Source organism: Propithecus coquereli, unplaced genomic scaffold, assembly GCF_000956105.1.
Source record: "Propithecus coquereli isolate 6110/MARCELLA unplaced genomic scaffold, Pcoq_1.0 Scaffold5, whole genome shotgun sequence".
Taxonomy (NCBI): domain Eukaryota; kingdom Metazoa; phylum Chordata; class Mammalia; order Primates; family Indriidae; genus Propithecus; species Propithecus coquereli.
The window spans coordinates 10431379-10452073 of NW_012150840.1; the positions used below are offsets into that span (position 1 = coordinate 10431379).

The 20695-nt window shown below is 52.7% G+C and overlaps 1 protein-coding gene across 3 annotated transcripts in view; it reads left to right on the top strand.

Annotated features, from left to right (window-relative positions):
- Positions 1–20695, top strand: part of SMOC1 (SPARC related modular calcium binding 1) — a 149077-nt gene that overhangs the window by 121669 nt on the left and 6713 nt on the right. For 2 of the 3 annotated variants that reach the window (XM_012656227.1, XM_012656228.1), the window contains exons 8-12: positions 881–1073; positions 1631–1713; positions 3532–3637; positions 13022–13266; positions 19534–19923. In XM_012656227.1, the coding sequence (XP_012511681.1) occupies positions 881–1073; positions 1631–1713; positions 3532–3637; positions 13022–13266; positions 19534–19547 (641 nt within the window). In that variant the 3' untranslated portion in view covers positions 19548–19923. Of the gene's footprint in view, positions 1–880; positions 1074–1630; positions 1714–3531; positions 3638–13021; positions 13267–19533; positions 19924–20695 lie in introns of those variants that run through there. The other variant, XM_012656229.1, reaches the window with a different exon arrangement.

Sequence of the window (20695 nt, forward strand, 5' to 3'; positions counted from 1 at the left end):
CATTTATTTTTAATAATAAGAACGAGAACAAAAACAAAAACACCAAAAGGAAAGTCTTTTGACTGGTTGACAGGGTAGGATTTTCCGGTACGGGGCTGTGCAGGTGTGAGACCTTCCTGGAGCTGGCCGTGTCTGGCACGGGGCAGCACACACTGTCTCGGCTTGGGCCTGGCTCCAGGGAAGCCGGGTTTGGCTGTTCAGACGTGTTCACATGTTCCTGAGGCTGCTGTGCGTGGACACCTTCCTGCTGAGCCTGTTTTCTCTCCTGCTGGATGGGAGCAGCGTTGTGTAATAGGCTCAAGTCCATTCAGCCTCCTTTGTCCAGCCATGTTGGAGGGTGGAAAGGAGCTGGAGTTAACCCTTCTGCTCTTCATGGGTGCTGAGCATCACTCCACGTGAGGCTGGTAGCCGGTGGCTCTGTCCTGCAGTGTCTGGGCTTGGGAGTGTCCCTACACACAGGCATTCCTGTATCTGCTCGCCAGGCAGCCAGGCCTCTGAGCCCACCTCCCCTGGAGCCAGCAGACAGTGCATTGGCAGGAACCTCTCTGGAACAGTGAGGAAATTCCACCCCAGGGCAAATTGGCCCTGAGAGGCAGCCAGGAATGGCCGGCTGGCTTGTTGCTCCAGTAGAAGCTGTCAGGTGAGGATGCTGAGGAGCCCTGGCAGTGGAGATGGCCATGGGGAGGCTCTGGGCCTCCAGTGCCCACACCGTGGGCTGGCGGGAGACGTGGCTCTCTGTGGTGACTCAGTAGCCATGCCATAGCTCCCTGGGCCCAGGCCTGGGTCTTTCTGTTTCCTCTGGGTGCTGGGCACAGCAGTAGGAATGATAAGTCACAGGGGTGACATTCACCACTCATGAAGGCTATGTCTTCTCTTACAGAGAAAGTCCACTCGTGTGACCAGGAGAGACAGAGTGCCCTGGAAGAGGCCCGGCAGAATCCCCGTGAGGGCATCGTCATCCCTGAGTGTGCCCCCGGGGGGCTCTATAAGCCAGTGCAGTGCCACCAGTCCACCGGCTACTGCTGGTGTGTGCTGGTGGACACGGGGCGCCCACTGCCTGGGACCTCCACTCGGTAAGCCCACCCAGAGCCTGCGCTATACCCCAGGCTGGGTCCTGGGACAAGAGGACCAGCTTCCTGCTATGCTGGCATCTCCCAGCATTACTGCCCTGCTTTGGTGGGAGTCACGTCACTAGGACATGACTTCCCCATTTGTGAGCAGAAGAGTTTCTTGTAGAAAGCCCCTGGGACCTGGATTCTGGTCACAGATCTGTCTCTTTCTAGCTGTAGACCTTGGGAAAGTACTTATCCTCTCTGAACCTCAGTTTCCCGATGAGAAGGTTATTGCCTTGCCTGAGTCACTGGGTTCTATGGCAAAAAAGATCCTATGTGCAGCTGTGAAGTGACATCGTTATTATGCTTGGTTGGTTAAAATGACATGTCCGAACATGTCTCAATGGGACCATTTATGCCAAGATGGCCTTGTAGCTGCTGGACAGTGAAGGGAATATTTTGCTGCCAACCCTGGGCACTTTAGGCTTAGTGACAACACAGATCATTTCTAGGCAGTAGTGACCAAGGCAGGCTCAGTTGCCAACCCCTCCCAACCTCCCGCATCTCTCTCTTCCAAGCTACGTGATGCCCAGCTGTGAGAGCGACGCCAGGGCCAAGAGTACAGAGGCCGATGACCCCTTCAAGGACAGGGAGCTACCAGGTGGGAGATGCTGCTGCCCCTGAGGGTATCTTCACCTCCTTCTGTTCCTGCACCCCCTCATCCTGCAGAAGCAGCTCCTTCCTCCAGTGTGTTTCCCAGTCTGTAAGAGACAGCAGGGATTGCTGGGCAGGAGCATCACAGGAGCACGAAGCCAGGAGCCATGGACCTGCATCCCAGGCTGGGATCTGTCCCTGATTAGTCCTGTGCCCTTGAGTGCCTTGCTTCTCTTCCTTGCGCTTGCCTCTTCGTCTTTAAAATGCAGTCTTTGGGTTAAAATCCTGTTGCCATTGTACAATTTTTTCTCCATCTGAGGGCGACTGGGACGTTTTGAGGACTGCGAATCATTTTTTCCAGGGCTGTGAAGAGAAGATAGCTTACTGGGAGGGGCTGTCCTGAGGGGTGTGGGCTGCGGCTGTCACTTTCCCTGCAGATACAGATGACCCCTAGTAACACAGGATGACCATGGGTGTGACACAAGACACACAGTCGGGGGCCCTGGGACCTTGAAATGGCTGCTGACCTGGGTTTCCCTTATTTAGAGTGATCTCTGCCTGCGAGTGGCAGTGAGATTAGTAAATATCAGTGGCTTGGAATCCTGTTGTCTTTACGCAGCGCAAAGTTGGCTCAGTGCTGGAACCACAGCCACCTTCCCGTGGCTCATCGAGACTCCAAGTGAGAACAGAAAGCAGAGAGTCCTGAAAGTCAGGGAGTTTCCACATGAGGTTGGTAGAAATCGCAGTCACAAGAATGCAGTTGTGGAGATCAGGGTGCCGCCTTTTAGCCATCCCCTCCACAAATGTGAATTGAGATTCTACTATGTGCCGTCCAGTGATCAGAACTAACGTGAGGCTTACGGAGTGGAGGAGACAGATTGTATACAAATAAATGAACACGTACCTTTATAAACGATTGCGGCAGGTACTCTGAAGGAGGAGCGCAAGGTGCTGCGAGAATGGCAGGGAGAACCTGCTCTAGATACTGCAGCTTCTCTGAGAAGGAAGAGTTGACCCTGAGGCCTGGAGGCTTTGGAGAGAGAAGAGAATGAACCAGTTACTGCAGGGAGGGCTGTGGTCATGTGGAGGGCCCGCTGGGTGTTGGGGATCATGAACTTAAAGGGACACCCATCTATGCGGTTGAGTGCGGGGTATGTTCCCAAGCAACACTCAGCTACGTGGGTGTAGACGTGGAAAGGCATGTCTATGAGAAGGTTCATCTGTGTTTCACTGTGATTTGCTGCAATACTGCAAGGAGGAGAAGAAGAGCAAAGGGCTTAGGAATATTTACAATAGGGATTCTGTAATTATCATCTAAGCTGGTTGAGGAGGGACATGAAAAAAGGAGGAGGTTCTTGGGTAGATGCAGTAGTGGGTCTACTGAAGTCCACTTTGGCCGTCAGGGGTCCTCTCCCTCCCTTGTGCTCTCACACCACCTGATTCTTACCCCTGGAGTAGCGATTTTCCCACTTTAGGATGCCTACCTGGCATTAGCTTGAGTATATGGTGAAGTTCATAAGGATAAGGACCCCCTACGTACTGTTCATGGTTGTCTCCCTGGCATTTAACGTAGAGCCTGCGTTGGTACTCAGCAGACATTTGTGGAATGGAAGAAAACTGAAGGCATTATTATCCATTTGGTCTGATGGGCCTGTGTTGGAAACGATGGAGGTTTATAAGAATCATCTGAGCAGTAGACAAACCCCAAAGTGGATTTGGCTGGATAAGAACTTTGAGAAGTTTGGAAAGGAGGATGGTAGTTGAGGAAGCTGTTTACTTGATTATTTACCTGGCCTCTGCCTTCTAATCTCATTTGATCTTTCAGGCTGTCCAGAAGGGAAGAAAATGGAATTTATCACCAGCCTTCTGGACGCGCTCACCACCGACATGGTTCAGGCCATTAACTCGGCAGCGCCCACTGGAGGTGGGAGGTGAGAATGTGAGCAGGCCCTGCAGGGAAGGGGCCCTGTTTTCAGATGCTGAGGGCCGCTGGGGGAATTGGGGTGGGCTCTGGAAGGGTAAGGGCTGCAAGGCTGTCTTCTTCCTGAAGCCATGTACTCACGGCTTTGGCCCCCCTTCTGCCGAAAATCTTCCTGTCCCTCTATTCTTTAGAAGCTGTTTGTCTCTAGCTTTTAATTACCTGGTTCACAAGCAAGTCCAGGGCTGTCTGGAGACCTCCAGCTGTTTCATCCAGGAAGGGGATGGTCAAGTGGGAGTCCTGAATGGCAGGAAGGGTGATGGGCATAGTGTGGGGACTGGGAGGACAGGAGAGCAGGGAGGGAGCACAGAGCACGTTGTGATTTTCTCCTCTCCTAAGAATCCCAAGGAGCTCGGGGCATGGGGATTGGACACTCCTGTAGCCAAATCCAGCTTGGCTCGGGAGGTGATGTGGTAGCCAAGGCAGTCCTGACATGAGGCTCCCCAGGAACCAGCATCACTGGTACTCGCTAGTTTGGACCCACTTGTTTGGCCGGAGCGTGCACGCATGTATCCACCCATCCCCTTAGCCCCTTTGGAGCTTGTAAGACATGCCAAGCACTGGGCTAAGGACTAGGTATCTGGGGATATGAGGCAGGTCCACCTTCAAAGAACGCAGCCTCATGGTGATACTAGATCATATAGACAGATACTTACAAACGTTATGGTAAATGCCGGGACAGAGGTGGAAGAACAGAGGAGGCAGCTTGTCTAACTCAATCAGGAGGCATCAGAGGAGGCTTCCTGGAGGAGGTGAGAGCTGAGCTGAGTTTTGAAGGGTGAAGTAGGGCTTAACTAGTCAGAGAAGGGAGAAAGCCATTCCAGGGAGAAGGAAAGAATATTGTGACTCCAAGAAAGTGCATGTCGGTAGCTCAGTTTGGCTGGTGTGGACAGGGGAGGAGGAGGAGAGAGTGGTAATGATGAGGTGGAAGAGATGGGCAGGAACTGATCCCAAAGAGCCTGTGAGACAGGCTAAGTGAGACTTCCAGTTAGGAAGCTGGGGGAGGCAGGCACCGCAGGGGCTGGGGGAGATGGGGGCGGGGGTTATTCAGGCTCCTTACAGCAACAGAGGAGGCACCGTGTGCTCGTGTGCTCGGCAGGGACCGCAGCCTGCCTTTGAGCTAGTGTGGCTCACTAAGGAGGGGGAGCTGGTGTCCCAGCATCTGCCTAGATGCAGAGCTTCCTCCAAGCAAGGCCACCTCAGTGGCATCAGTGGGACCACAGGGCATGTACTTAGGATGGGGGTCCAGGACTCCAAGCATAGCTGTGGATGGTTCTGCATCCTGAGGCAGACAAAGGCAGCTGTCTTGAAAACCCAATTTTATATCATATCAGAGTGAGCACACACAATAGCCAAGATGTGGACACAACCTAAATGCCCATCAGTGGATAAATAGATAAAGAAAATGTGGCATATATATACAGTGGAATAATATTCAGACTTTAAAAAGAAGGGAATCCTGTCACACAGGGGACATTACGCCAAGTGAAATAAGCTAGTCATAGGACAAATGCCACATGATTCCACTTACACGAGGTACCTGTAATGGTCAGACTTACAGCTTCAGAGAGCAGAATGGTGGTTGCCGGGGCTACGGGAAGAGGGAACCGGGGAGTTGCTAATCAAGCCAGAGGATCTGCTGTGCGACCTTGTACCTATAGGTAACGGTACTACACTACACACCTAAAAATTTGTTAACAGGGTAGAGCTCATGTTTAGTGTTCTTACCAAAATAAAATAAAATTTATAAAAAGAAAGCAAAGCAAAGAAAAAAGTGAGTGCCGTGGTTGCCACTCTTGGAGACTGCTTCTCAGGGCGTTTGCTCTAGCACCTCATGGTCCCGTGAGCTCGGAGGCTGGTTTCTAGCTGTGGCTCCATTTCTGCTTCCCTGTGGGTCAGGACCCAGCACGAAGTCTGAGAACGATGGAGGCAGGGGCTGAAAGGCCACAGAGGGAGCTGCTGCAGGCGGCTCGGTGTCTAAGACAGAGAGGGCTGCATCAGGGTCTCCAAGGAGAGGGGACTTTTGAAAAGGTGCATTCGATATTATATGCCTGTAGGTTATTTGTGTTTAGAATATGAAAAAATACCTGCTGTTTCATGCAGAAACAGGCATGAGATATTTATGTTTATTAAAAGAGAAGGAAAAAGAAAAAAGGAAGGACCATACACTGAAAATTGCCAGGTGTGGGTGCTTCCCACCCACAGTGCCCTGAAGACCACTGGCTCTGCCCACCAGCCCAGGCATCCCCCTGAGGTCCTGCCTCAGTCCTAAGGAGGCTTCACGCTCCTCCCTGGTTGCTTTCACGGGGGCTGCAGCTCTTGAGCACCACACACACACACACACACACACACACACACACACACACACATGGACTCGGCTGCAGGCAGCGGGAGCACGGTGGGCCCCACTGTTGGGGGAAGTTAGGATGGTGCCCTACCTTCAAATCACAGGCTGAAGGGATTTTTATAGACAATAAAAGCTACGAAATTTATAACGTTTTTAATACCAGTGTGTCCTCAGGGAAGGGACTTTTTTTTTTTTTAAACCTTCTATTTTAGGTGTAATTTAGAGTTGAGAGAAGTTTTTAAGAAATATTCTTTTCAAATACGTTTTTCATTTTAAGCTCATATCAGTTTGACCATACTTGGTTTTGAAGGAAATGAAAGGTTTGAGCTGCTTTCGGTGGTTACATTACCTCGAGGCTGGACTTTTAATCAAGAGACAGACAAGACAATCCAAGAAATAGTTTAGAAATCAGGGAAGGGGCTGGGGGGAAAGAGGAAGGAGAAAGAGGAGAGAGAGAGAAGCAGTTATCCAGGGAGGGAGCTGACCAGGGGCACCAGTTTTGCTGGGTTTAAAGCCCTCCCAGCTCTTCCCATGATATTGGCATAAGCCCCAGCTCTTACGAGAGCTGGCCCCTCGCCCTGCTCGCTCATTCCTTCCTTCCCACCCTTATTCCCCAAGCACTGGTCCTCCTGGGTTCCAGGTCCTCAAACAGGTCAAGCTCTCACCTGTCCCAGGACCTCCGTGCCAGCCGCTCCTTCAGTCTAGAGTTTGATTCCCCATCTATCTTCCCATGACCGCCCCTGCTTGTTCATTTAAATGTCACCTTCTCAGACACCGCCCAATCTAGAGGAGCTGCCCATTCACCCTCTGCCTCAGTACCCCTTTTGGACTCCGCTATCTGATATTTTGCTGGCTTGTTTGTGTATTGTCTGTCTCCCCCCAACCAATGAGAATTTAAGTTCTATGAGAGAAGAAGCACTTCTGTCTTCTTCCCTGCTGTATTTCTAGAGCTTAGAATAGTGCCTGGCACATAGTAGGTGCTCAGTAACGTGTTAAATGAATAAACAGCTAGAAGGCTGGATGGACATATGGGTGGATCCCTGTCTGACACAGAGAGGAATATCTTGATAAGGTGTCTTTCTGGCACACACCAGAGGCTCTACTCATTCTACCCATGGCTACAAGTCTAAGTAGCAGGCGGATCCAGCCACCAACTTTAGGTGCTTCTTTGTAACCAGGGCCCTGTGGCACCCTGGCTGGGCCCCCAGGAACTTGGGGTGCTGTGCGTGGACAGACCCTGGCCAGTCACCCGTCTCATATGAGGGAGGAGCAGAGACACTGGGCAGCTGGAGATTGGGTAGCATGTCTGAAACAGGGCTGATGAAGAGAATTAGGAAATCCAGGCTTCCTGGGTTTTGGCCTTGGCTTTGGAATTCAGGCAGAGTTGGGGTTGCAAGCATGAGGCCACATCCAATCCCTCCGGTATGCTCTCAGGGTCTGGCAATTAAAGCTGGACATCAGCTGAGGCCAGTGGGAAACAGTCCCACTTGGGGACAGTGGGGAAAAGGGACAGGGAAATGTTTGGGCAGTGAAGAAAAGAAGGTGTCTCTTCCCCCAGTCTACCACCTGTCAGGCATGGATATTTTGGGTTTGCACCTCATGTCTCACCCCCTGCCCTCCAGTACAAGCTCCATGCTGGGTTCTGGGGACATCTGAGGAAAAGGGCACAGTCCCTGGCCTGGAGGAGAGATATAGAACCACGTGACCACACTGCAAAGTCAGCGTGATAGTAGAGGCTGATAAAGTGCTGCAGGGACTAGGGGAGGCAGGGTGGGTGAGGGCAGGCTTTACATAGGGGGTGACACTTCTCCTACAAATGGGAAAATGTCCCAACCTGGATGGACCAGGGGTAAGCGCATCCAGCAGAGGGGCCCACACGGGTAGTGAGGTGTGGACAAGGCAGGGTGTGTGGAGGGACTTGCAAGAAGTAGTGTGGGTTAAGGTGGGGAGGCAGGCTGGGGGCAGGCAGGAGATGAGGCTGCAGAGCCGGGCAGAGCCCAGGTGGCGCTGGGCCTCCTGAGTCCTGCCAGGCCTACACCTCTGAAGAATCATCCTGATGGCACTGTGGAAGCGGGATTGGAGGCAGCAAGATGGGGCAGGAAGGTTACAGCAATTGTCAGTGTGACGGGTGATGAGAGCATGGGCTGTGGGGAAGGGGTGATTTGCTGAAGCTTCTGTAATGAAATCAATGGGATTTCAAGACTTGTTAGCTGCAGGGAGTAGAAGAGAGGGGGGCATCTACTCTGTTTTTTGGCCTTCTAGCCTGATTTGGTGGCGAAAAGCAGTGCTGTCCAGATCTAAAAACAGGCAAAGTAGAATGGATGTCCATGGAAGATCTTTAGCAGATGCACAGGAGGGGGCACCCTGCAAGTATCATTGGGTGGTGGCCATTCCTAATGCACGTTTGTTGTCTGAGTGAGTTATCCCCTTGGTCCCTCCTGTCAGGGCTCCAGGGGACAGTGCTCCCTTTTAGATCAGCTTTCCCATGGCATCCATGAGCATTTGTCACTCCCAAAGGAAGATTTCTGAGGTCCCAGCTGGCAGAGTCTTCCAGAGCAGGGAAATCCTCTCCTGACTCCACCCTGCCCTAGGGAAAGTCAACTTTGAGGGGAGGTGGGATGGGCTGTGTGAGCCTCTTGGCCCTTCCCGTGGTCCCCCAAAGAAAGACCATCTGTGCTGTGGCTTCGCCCTTCCTGCCCAGTGCGGTTGCCCATTGATGGCTTTGCAAGGAAGAGGCTGGAATGTGGCTGAGTTGGTATTTCCCAGCCCCACCCGCACAGCTGGTGGGGCCTGGACCCAGCTCCAGATGGGGCTCAGTTGGTCTGCTTGGCTTGGCTGGTGCCTCCAGGCCGTCCCACTTTACCTTCCCTAAAACTGCTGAGGACAGCAGAACCAGGCCCCAGATCTTGGCCGGAGCAGGTTTCCCTGTGGTAAATGGGGCTGGCTCTCCAGCTGTGCGTTGCAGCCAAGGCCTGGCAGGGCTGAGGCTGCAGAAGCAAAACTGAAAGTGCTGCAGGAGGAGGGTGGCCTGTGCCACCTCTAAAATTGGGAGAAGGCTTAGTGGGGCCAGTTCAGGGAGGGACCTGGCTCTAGTGGGTTTCCTCATCCCTGGAGGCGAGAGGCAATAGGACAGCCACTAAGACAGCCCAGAGGCAGGGCAGACACCAGTGTTGTATGGAACCACGGTCTTCTGAGACCTGGAACTTGGTACCACTTGGGTGTGTCTTTCCACACCATGTCCAAGGAAACTTGGATATTCTACCTTTTAGCAGAAGTAGAACTTCCACCATGCAGAAGAGCTCTGGCTCCCTCTAGTTTAGGGTCCCCAGCCCTTGCCTGGTGAGCAGCGTTGAATCTGGCAGTCCTGACATCTCCCGTGGGATAAATATGTGCACGTGTGGGACAGACTGGGTGCTGGAGGAGAAGGTGCAAGAGCTAGAGGGACCAGTGGGTGTGGCTTTGTGGTCAGGGTATAAACGGTAAGAAGTTACGATGAAAAGGAATCTAGCAGACTGCTTGAGAGAGTCCCTGAAACTCGGGGCGGCTTTCCTGCCCCACGCCCACTCAGCACCGCCCTGGGAAAGGTGTCAGCAGAAGCCTCTGGTGTCTTCTTCTACACACACATCCTGCTGGGTTGGCTGTGCTAGGACTCCTGCTGGGTCTCAGCCTCAACCAGAGCTGGTGCAAAGCATGGGAAGTGAGTGCCCTATTGCCAAGTCAGAAACTCGATTTATAGAGTTTTTAATCCGATGCCTTCAGTAGTTTTCGTTTTTCTATTTTGTTTTGTTGGAAATATGGAAACCACCCCAAACCCCTCCCATCCACTTTTGTCTCACTCCTTCATCTAGAAGCATCATGCTTAAATATTCTTCTGGGGCTGTGGCTAGAGTCTTCTAGAACAACGGTTCTTTACCTGAGTCCCTGGACTTTGAATGGGCTTTAGGAAGTCCATTAGTCCCCTAAAATCTGCAGCCTTCTGTGTGTATGAGCATTTTTTATAGAGAGGGCCTGTCGCTTTGTTTAGGTTCTCAGGCGGGTCTGCAGGGGAGAATGTGTGGATCACCTATGGCTTACTCAGGTGAATTAGGTCCAGCCAATTTGTCTTCAGCACCTGTCTTGTACAAAGCTAAGAAGTTCTTGCTATAAATGCACTTGGAGTTTGGCCTGGCCAAGGTGTTGAGTTCCAAAGTGTGACCACAGTGCTCCCCAGCTTCGCAGGTAGAGCTGGGCTGTGTTACTTGTGTGTGTGGGGGCATATTCTGGAGGTCAAAGGAGTTGAAAAGCAGAGTCTCCAGCTAGCTGGGAAGGAGAGAGAATGGGGGCAGGACCCTCCAGCCCACAGAGCAAGCTGTGGGTTGTGGCGGTGTTACAGGGAGCCCAGAGGCACTGCGTGGAGGGGCTCGGAGGACTCCTCCCAAGGAAGCGAGTGCTGCACATCTCAGCCCGGAGCTCACGTGGGAGTTGGGCACAGGGGTGGGGGGCTGGAGTGGAGAGGGGAGCCCAGTGGTTGGCAATCATGGGTGCTCTGCACTGTGAGTTCCTCATGAGGGTGAGGAGAGCAGGAACATGGTTCTTCTGACGTGGAGACAGCAGGACGGGAGAGTCAGCATAGAGGGAGGGACAGGGACGGAGCCAGATGATGATCACTCTCTGGCATGGAAGGAAACTCAGAGGTTGTAAAGTCGGGAAGAAGAACTGCTTCTTGCTGCAAAATAGCCCAAAGGAAGGTGGGGGGAGCTCTATCAATGGAGTTGCTGAAAGCTGGACAGGCGGGAGCCCCAGGAACACATGTTGGAGGGAGCGAGCCTCCCCTGGCAGCGCCTCTGGGTGCGATGACCTCATCCCTTCCCGTCTCTGCGACTGAGGCTTTATTATTCCAGCCTCTAGGCAGACATTACGCTATGCGGAGCCTAAAGGTTAGAGGAAGAGCTGGAGAGCCTTGGGGCTGCCATGGCTCCCTGGCTGGAGGGGCTGAGAGGGAAGGTCCCTGTCGGCCTCCCCCAAGCCTGGGTCAGAGCCCCTGGTGAGAGAGCGAAGTGCCTTCTTCAGATTCCCCCGTCTCTGTGTCCTCCCTGGTGTTTAGGAAAAGGCAGGGGCAGGCAGGGCGCTCCCCGTCCTGCACCCTGAGCATCGCGAGGAGAATTTTCTGCTTGCCCACTCGGTCTGCGCCGCAGGGTTGGTCTGGAGAGCCTTGCGAGTGAGTGTTGCTGGTACATAGAGGGCGATTGAAACCACCAAAGCACCGTGTACGCTGGCAACGGCAAAATCTGAGCTCCGCAGTGAATACCTTCATGCCTTCATACCTTCAAAGACCTCCTGAGCTTGGTTTCCATGACAGACTAAGCAGATTTCCAAAGAATCAGAGGCCGTTGGCAGGTCTGCACGGCTCCCTCACACCTTCGGCCAGGTACTGCCTGAGTCAGACCTGTCGGGGTGAGGCCCCACTGGCACATCCGCTAATTGCGCCCTCCTGGAGTCAGTTCAGGATGCGCAGGGGAACTGCCCCAGACAGAAATCCACCTAATTAGGAGTGGGCATATTACAGGGATGACTGGCTTTTTTTTTGGTAAGGAAACTTCTTTTTCCCTGAACTTTGAGGTCACTTGGGGAGTGGGAAGGGGAGAGAGTTTGCTGGCTTGTACACAGTGGAGAGGTCAGAGATGGTCCCCTCCTTCTGGAAAACTTGACAAGCCCCAGAGAAGACAGGGTGGCATTGGCGAGTGCCTTGAATGTTTTCTTACCACGTATAGCTTCAGAATATGCTGGAAGGCCCTGGAACCCTGGGATTTGAATGCGTGGGACTCCTAACCTCAACCTTATTCTCCTTCCTAAGGGGAAGTTGCCCAGGAATTTGAACACAAGGGCCTAGACCACATTCACTCTGTGCCAAGCCCTGGAAACCCCTGGGGCTCTGTTCTTCTGGTCAGAGACCCCATTCAGTCCCTCTGGAATAGACCCATCATTGGCTTTAAGAATTGTAAATATTAGTTATCACTGTGATTCCTTTTTGGGAAAAGATAGGCCACAAATAAGTAAATAAAATAAATAGGCAGGACATTGCATACAGTTACACATGTAGATGTCGGTCTGGTAACTTCATGGTCACCACAGTGTGTGGGCTGTTAGACGCGGTCGTGGCTGCACGTCTGGACACCAGGAAGTGTTCTTGATTACTCTAGTCCGGTGTTTCTCAGCAGAACCACCTGGGGGTGTTGGTTCACGTGTGGTGTTTTCTGGGCCCACCCCAGACCTTCTGATTGAAAACCTCGGGCTGGAAAGACTCACGCCTAGCAGGTCTGGGATTTGCCAGGTCTGGAACTTCTGTCTGCGTCTGTCCCAGACGCCTTCTTCTCTCAACTCCTACTGCACTTGGCGCCCGGCAGCGAGGGAGTGTGGGAACTTCGCACTTCACAAACTGCCTGCCCTCGCAGTTGAGGCTCTGTCTCACAGAGGCGGTGTGCAGCTCGGGGCACCCCTCCCAGGGCACCCCTTCCCATGGCCATGTCCACCCGAGGGTGCACGTGAGTCTGTGAAGAGCAGCTCGTGCACAGTGAGCAGAAGGCCAGGGGAAGGACAGTTTGGATTCCAGGTGTGGTTTACTCGGGTGAATTAGATCGAGCCAGTTTGTCTCAAGCACCCATCCTGTGCAAGAACATTTCTGGCTGTGGTAGAGGGTGAGACATGCTCATGTAATAAGATCACCCACTTGGGGAGCCCTGAGAAAAGGATTGTCCGATCTTGAGATCCAAGTTGGAGAGGATGGCACGATGCTGCCGCAGGCTGACCTCCCTGGGTGGACTTTGGCTTGGGGGAGCTGTTCCTACCTGCTGCCGGCAGCCCAGCATGAGTGCCCTGGCATCGGACCACCTGGGGAGATTGGCGGTGGGGCGGGATCTCGAGCAGAGCACCTGAGGGAGTTTTATGGGCTGATGGTTCCTGCAAGATCCTGAGCAGTGTCGTGTGGGGTGTGGGTGTCCGTCCGTGGCCCAGGTTCTCAGAGCCAGACCCCAGCCACACCCTGGAGGAGCGAGTGGTGCACTGGTACTTCAGCCAGCTGGACAGCAACAGCAGCAATGACATTAACAAGCGGGAGATGAAGCCCTTCAAGCGCTACGTGAAGAAGAAAGCCAAGCCCAAGAAATGCGCCCGGCGTTTCACCGACTACTGTGACCTGAACAAGGACAAGGTCATTTCACTGCCCGAGCTGAAGGGCTGCCTGGGTGTTAGCAAAGAAGGTGAGTGCCGTCCCCTCTACTCCAGGCCTTTCATTACTTGCCCCACCCAGGCACAGGGGCCAAGGGCTCTCCTGATAAACGAGATCCCAGGTGCTCATTTATTCAACTACTATTTACTAGAGTGTTCTGGGCTTCATGCTGGATGCCTGACACAGTGGTGGCATTGACTGGTAAGGTCCCTGTCCTTGCACAGGAGACAGATAGTAAATAAGCATTCACATACACTGTGATAAGTGCTGTGAGTGTTGGTTAGGGTAGGCCAGGCTACAGTAACAAGTGGACCCATATGACATGGCTCAGTACAGTAGACATTTTTTGTCTTACCTATGCAAGAGTGCAACATGGTTCCAGGTTGTGAGAGAGAGAGAGTATGTGTGTGTCTGTGTGTGTGTGTATATGTGTATGTGTATGTGTGTGTAGGGGGAAGAGTAGGAGTGAGGGTTGATCTATGCAGTCGCTCTGGGATCCAGGCTGAGTGACTCTGCCATCTTCATCATGTGGCTTCTGGGGTTAACCTGGGGGTCATCTCCATTGCCAGTCAACCAGATGGAGCACACATGAAGCAGTGCAGTGAGCGAGTTTTATGGGCCAGTCCTGGAAATGACACACATCCCTTCTCATATTTCACTGGCTGGGGCTCAGTCACTTGACCACACCCAGCAGCAGGGAGGCTGGGAACACAGGAAGTGAGGGGAGCATGGCTTCTGGGGAACACTTAATAATCTCTGTCACAGTAGGACAAGCGCAGAGTATGTAGGAACATATGTAGGGGTACCTAAGACACTAAGGGGCAGACAGCCTTGGAAACCTGTGTGTGGGGAGTGAGGCCTCAACCAGGGCTCAGCAAACTGTGGCCTGCGTGCCCAATCTAGTCTGTGGCCCATGTTTGCATGACCTGTGAGCTAATCATGGTTTTTACATTTTTAAAGGGCTGTAATTTTTTTTTAAAGAAGAATATACGACAGGGACTGTACATGGCCCCAAAAGCTTAAAATATTTCCTATCTAGTCTTTTACAGATACATTTGCCAACCCATGTTCTATGCCAACACCTGAGGCGTGAGTAGGAGATAGCCAAGTAGAGAGGCCAGGGGAGGGGAGAGTGTTTTAAGATGAGTGAAGCTCTGGTGGTGCAAACAGAGTTTTCAAGGAACGGAAGGATGTCTGTTGAATGATGAATGCATATTTTAAAGTGGTGTGAAGTTGGCACGTGACAAGAAGCAAGGTGAGGCTGGAGAGATTTTTAGTCCCGGTGAAAGAGTTTAGACTTTATAACGACAGCTGAAAGCTATTGATGGGGCTCAGTCAGACAAATGATGAGATGAGTTTTGCTTGAAGAGTTATTCTGGCTGCAGGGTGGGAAATGGATTGGAGATGAGCAGAGCAGAGTCACCCACTAGGAGGCCTGGCATTGTCCAAGCAGGAGGTGGTGGAGGGTGAGTGATGAAAAGCATAGCGGGTGGGAGGATGAAGAGAAATGGGTGGGCTGGTGGTTGAGTGGGTTTAGGGGCAGGTTGGTCTGCGCAGCTGGAGGGAAGAGAGGGTTGGGTGTAGGGGAATGGGGAAGACAAGTACGGTTTGGACACGTCAAGTGGATGCACCGAAGGATGAGTGGGTCTGTAGAGCAGGTGAAGGGTCTGGGCTGAAGATGCAGATTTGGGTGATGCTGACTTTTTAGCATCACTCAATAAGTTTTGGATTTTGGAGCATTTCAGATTTCAGATTTTAAGATTTGGGATGGTCAACCTGTACAGGTTACTCAAGCATTCTGTTTCAGTTTCTTCATCCGTAAAGTAGGAATAATGATAGCGTCTACTCACAGGGCTACTGTGCTGATTAGGTGGGACAGTGAGTGAAAGCATTTATCATAGTGCCTAAGACATTGAGAAAACTCAGTGGAGGTTTAGTATTGCTGTTTTTCTTCATAAGATTCTTGCTTCTCTCAATAGCACTTATTGCACTGTATTGCAGTTTACTTTTCTGATTCCCCCTTGAAGCCATGGACGCTGTCTTCTCAATTCCCAACCTCTAGCACAGTACATGGTAGCAGTTCCTCAAGTCCTTGTCGAATGAACGAACGAGTGAAGGAGTGAGTGGATGAGGAGGTGCCCTTTGTGGCACCATCATGGTCCGACACACTTGGAATCTGTGCTCATTTGGCAGAGTGTGGGCAGATGGAAAGAGACCATGCAGTGTTAGTGTGAGACCCCAGGCCTGCCAGGAGCACTGCCAGGAGCCCTCCCAGGCTGAGTGGGGTTGGTCTGTACTGACCCTGCCCTCGGTCCCCTTCCCGTGCTGGTAGTTCTGGTCTGCACACTACACAGAATCCGGGGGAAGACTGAGTGTGGTGACCTCCTGCCCACAGAGCCCAGGGAGCTCTCCTAGCCTTCTCTAAAGCCTTTCCAGACACCAGGTGTCTGCCAATCCCGGCCGATGCACAGGACCTGAGGGAAGCATCGGAGAAAACTGAATTGTAATGGGGTATTAGGGAGCACTGGTCAGCCTAATGTTCCTCCCCAGGCTCAGTGAGGGACAGGTTCTAGCTTAATTATCTTCACAGCTTTGTCCACAGAAGCCTCTAGAGTGCTTTGGAGAGCAACTGTCATGCTTATTGGCTCCACACACCCTCCCGACCTTCCCACCCCAAAGGTGGGACTAGGGAGACCAGAGAGCTCTGGGACTGCTCTTGACTCCCGAACACCTGCCTGGCTGGAAGTCTGGCAGGAGTGCTGTGTCTGTGCATGTGTCTGTCTGGGTGTCTGTGGCATGTCTCTGCATGTGTCTGTATATGCACATCTGTATGTGTCTCTGTAAGCATGCCTGAGTGTGCACATGTGCATATCTGTACATATGTGTGCATGCATTGTGCCTATGTCTGTGTACATATCTGTGCATCTCTGTATATGCACATCTGTACATGTCTCAGCATGCCTGAGCGTGCACCTGTGTGCATGTTTGTGTGTGTGCATGCATGGTCTGTGCATATGCACGTGTGCATGTCTGTCCATGTCTTTAAGCATGCCCACGTGTACATGTGCACGTTTGCACCTATGTGTGCATGTGTCTGTGCGCGTGTGTATGTGTGTGTGTGATGGAGAGAGAAGAGTCAAGTGTGGAGAAAGGAAGAGGGCACGTAGTATTGACCGACAGGGTAGGGTGAGGGAATCTATGTAGACTTAAGGCCTGCGGGGAAATGGAGCAGGATCATTCTCTCTCCACTCTCCATCTCCACGCACACCGCGGATGCACTGCCCCAGATCTGTGTACCTTAGAGCCAGAAGGCTCCTTAGGCCCTTAGTCCTTTTTGCAGTTGAGGAGTCTAGACTGGCCTGAAGAGGAGCAGAGTTTGCTCAAGGTTACACGTGAGGCAGCACCATTGCTGGCGCTTGGCTCATCCTCGAGTTTCCTAGGCCAGACTGCCGTCCCTCCATGAGTGTTCGAAGGAGTCACCTTGTGTGAGCAGGCCAACCTTACTTGCGTAGGAAGCCAAGGGAAGTGGCGGAGCAGCCCCAGCCTGGGGCAGCGTGAGCAGGGAGAGAGGCAGCGGGGGGCAGGGCGCCACCAGCATGCTGAGCGGGGAAGCCCACGGTGTCCAGGTGGGCGGTGTCTGCAGCAGGACAGACCGCCATTGAGAGGCCTAGGAGTGGCGAGGGGAACCACGATCTAGGTGCAGGTGCGGCTGGAGGTGAGACTGGAGCCCCTGACGTCAGACAGCCCCAGCTTTTAGTCCCAGCTCAGCCATCTCTGGCAATACCTAAACTCTCTCAGCCTCAGTTTCCTCATTTGCAAAATGGGGATGATAGTGTGTACCTCATAGATTCGGTGTGAGAGTTTAACAAGATAACACATGTAAAGAACTTAGCGTGGTCCCTGGTAAGTAGTGAAGGCACAAAAGAGATTAGTAGCGGTGGTGGGACACAGCCGGGGCTGGAGGCGTCATGTCACTGGCAGCCCGCTGTGTCCCTCTGCTCTGGGGGAGGCAGAAACACCGCCTGGGTGGATGGTGCGTAGCTGCCCCAGAGGACGGCGCCAACGTTGGTCATCCGGTATCATGCGGTGCCCTCTGGTGGTCTGAGAGGGGCTTGCACACTCAGTGGGGGCAGAAGCGGGGTCAGGGGAGGATTTGGACCTTTGGGATGAATATAGTTTGGGGACTGAGGGATTGAATTTTTGGAAATGTCACATGAACAGAGATATTTTTACCAACCAGACTCCTCACTGGGGAGCTGAATTCTCTGTACAGCATGAAAAGACCAGACATTCTGAGAGCTGGGGCCTCTTTTATAACTGGCCTTTCACAATTTATAAAGCGCCTTCATCGGGATTATTGTCACCATCCTCTGAGACACGCAGGGTAGGACTGCTGCCTCCAGTTTTCAGAAATGCCAGCTCTTCCTTTAAATTGTCTGGGGATGCCACCTGCCCCGGGATCAGGCTGTTTGTCTCCCCTGGGCTCCCTGGTGGTCTGGAGCGTGGTCCTGCAGGCAGAGAGCCAGGTCTGGATTCGCTTCCCCGCACAAAAGCTCTGCCTTCCTGGGTAGGTTATTCGACATCACCGAGCCTCAGTCTCATCATCAGAAAGTGGGGATAATTTTGTCACTATCATAAAAAGTTGCTCTGAGGATTAAGTGACAGGACTTAGGTAAAGGACTGGTACAGGAAGCCTCTAGAAAAGAGAGCTGGTTGCTGCTGGTTGTACGTGTCGCTCCTGTCTCAGCTTGGTGGCAGGACTGCTGTGGGTCTCTCTCTAGATCCTTCTGTTCAGCACGGAGAGAAGCAGCTGCCGGAGGGAGCAGAGGAAAGGTGGGATTTGGAGCCGGTAGCCTGGCTCTGCTACTCCGCACCTGCCTGCCTTGGGCCTGTCACTCTCTGACTTTGTGTCCTTCTCAGGTCTTAAGGAGTGTTAGCATAACCAGGGGGGAGGGGGAATGACACTGAGCTGTGGGTCATGTGACCAACGGGTGGGCTTGGCTTCCGCAGCACTGTACGCTCTGCAAAGGCCTTCTGCTCCTCCAGGAAGGCAGTGGGTCCACAGGCAATTCTGCGAAGGAGGCAGAGCGGAAGCAGCACGGCTGTGGTCCCAACACCCAGCCTACAGACCGACCCAGAGCTTTCAGCTGTGTGTGCTGTCACGTGGCCCTAAGGGTCCCAGCTCTTGCGCTTGCCTCCCAGCTCCCTGCTCCTCCCTCAGGAGAGCTGGGCCCTGCAGGAGCAGGCACGGCAGTCTCAGAACTGCTCAGCAGCCTGTGGGCAGGAGTGGACCTTGTGTAAGTCATTCATCTGCCTCGAGTCTCTGCTCCCAAGTGAAGGTGCTGGACTCAGTGGTGGCTAAGATTCCTTCCACCTCTGACATCCTGTAACTTGGGAAACCAAGACCCAAGGAGGTCCTGCAGGTGTCCATCAGCACGAAAGGCCTTCTTAGCAAATAGCTAAGGGGACTTCTAAGAGGCACCCAGCAGGAGCTTGACCTTATGAGAAAGAGACTCTGTTTAAAGGTGTTGGCCACTAAAGGGCTCACCTGGGCAGAACACAGCCACAGACACCCACAGAACAGGAAGCATGGCCACACAACTTCTGGCTCTTTCCCAAGGCCACTCTTCATTCTGGGGGTCAGAGGGGACAGGAAGCCAGGTATAGGAGAAGCTCTGCCAATTCTCTGGGTCAAGGCAACCTGAGCATCACATGTTCCTGTTGCAGTTAGTAGCCTTGGCAGCTTCCCCCAGGGAAATCGAGTAGGCACAAACCCACTCAGTATGTTGCCTTGTTTCTCAGCTCCCCTGTTTCCTCCATGGCCCCCCGGTGAAGCTCTGTAGTATAGCAGGAGTGAAGGGATTGGCCGGGTGACTTCAGCTCCCATTTTTAAGATTTTCGATGAGGATACAAGAGCAACATTGGGTTAGTGCTAAGAAGATTCTGCTGTACCCAGCAGTAAACAAATGTCTTCTGTCTCTGCCCCAGCCCCAGGTTAAAGGGCTGGCGTCTTGAGAGTAGTGCGATTTGTGCAGGGCGCACACCCCTGACCTGTGCTTACTAGCGAAGCTAGTCCTCTGGGATGCCACGCTTATTTCACTTGCTGTTGTGGTGCCTCATGGCGGCAAAGGACGGGCTGGTAAAGTGCGTTTATCTGCAAGTCTAGGCCACCTGTGTCCCACAGCTGACAGCAGGTGGAAAAGGCTGCTCTTGTGGGGAGATCGACATATATAGGTGGGTTTCTCATGGACCCAACTCTAACTTCTTGCTCTTGCACTCTCCTCCCTGTTCTTGATAGGGCGCCTCATCTAAGGAGCAGAAAGTCCAAGGGCAGGTGGAGAGTCCAGGGAAACAGGACGGACCGTCAGACACCTAACCCTCAGCGTCGCCCACGGCTCAGCCACGTCCCGTGTAACAAGTGGTGCCCACCATGTTTGCACTTTTAATGACTCTTACTTGCGTGTTTCGTTTTTGGTTTCATTTTTAAACACCAGTATCTAATACCACAGTGGGAAAAGGAAAGGGAAGAAAGACTGGTTATTCTTTCTCTTATTGTAAGTTTTTGATCTGCTACTGACAACGTTTAGGTTTTTTTGGGGGGAGGGAGGGTGTCGTTGGGGCTGAGAAGAAAGAGATTTATATACTGTATATAAATATATTTGTAAATTGTATAGATCTTTTGTACAGGCATTGGTACTGCTGTCTGTTTATTCCTCCTCTCTCCCTGCTGTGGGCTGTGGGCACTCTGGACACAGGGTCCAGCTTTCTAGAACCCAGGCTCTATCCCCAGCCTACCTGGATTCTGTTTGGAGACTGACACCCGTGTGTATATAGAGGGGAGCCCTGCGATCCTATTGCAGACTCCCTCAGTTCTTTTCTGGTGGGAGGAGTGTGCCACCTCATGCCATTTGTTGTCAAAGTTGACAAGTCACTTGGCCTTGCCCCGGGGAGACTGGGTTGGGAGAGGCGAGGAGTCCAGATCTGTGAGTAGCAGCGCAGGCACCGGCCTGGCCTGGCCAGAGTGTTCCTGCTGTCCTGACCCCCGGGGGCCCTGGGCCTCTGGGTGCACCAGTATCTTAGTGTCCTCCTGGGCAGATTATCCACAAAGGTTCTGTTTAGGTCAGTTTAAACATTTCCATCCATGTTTAGCATCTACGCTGTATAAAGCATGGGGGGGGAGGCAAAGAAGAAAAAGACACACAGCAGGGCTTTTGTTGTTGTTGTTGTTGTTAAGTAGATGTTTAGTATCTAAGCAGTAGAGGGAAGAGGACAGACAGCCTGCACTGGGGAGTGCAGTGCCAACAGGACAGCTTGGAGGCTCCCAGAGACGTACCTGTGTCAGCGCCGGGCAGACAGTTTGACCTCACCTCTCCTGCATGGCTCACCGTTGTCCTCAGTGGGCATGATGGGCCTGAGGGTGGGATGGGTCGGTCACCTTGTTGGTAACTCTATAGTTTGTT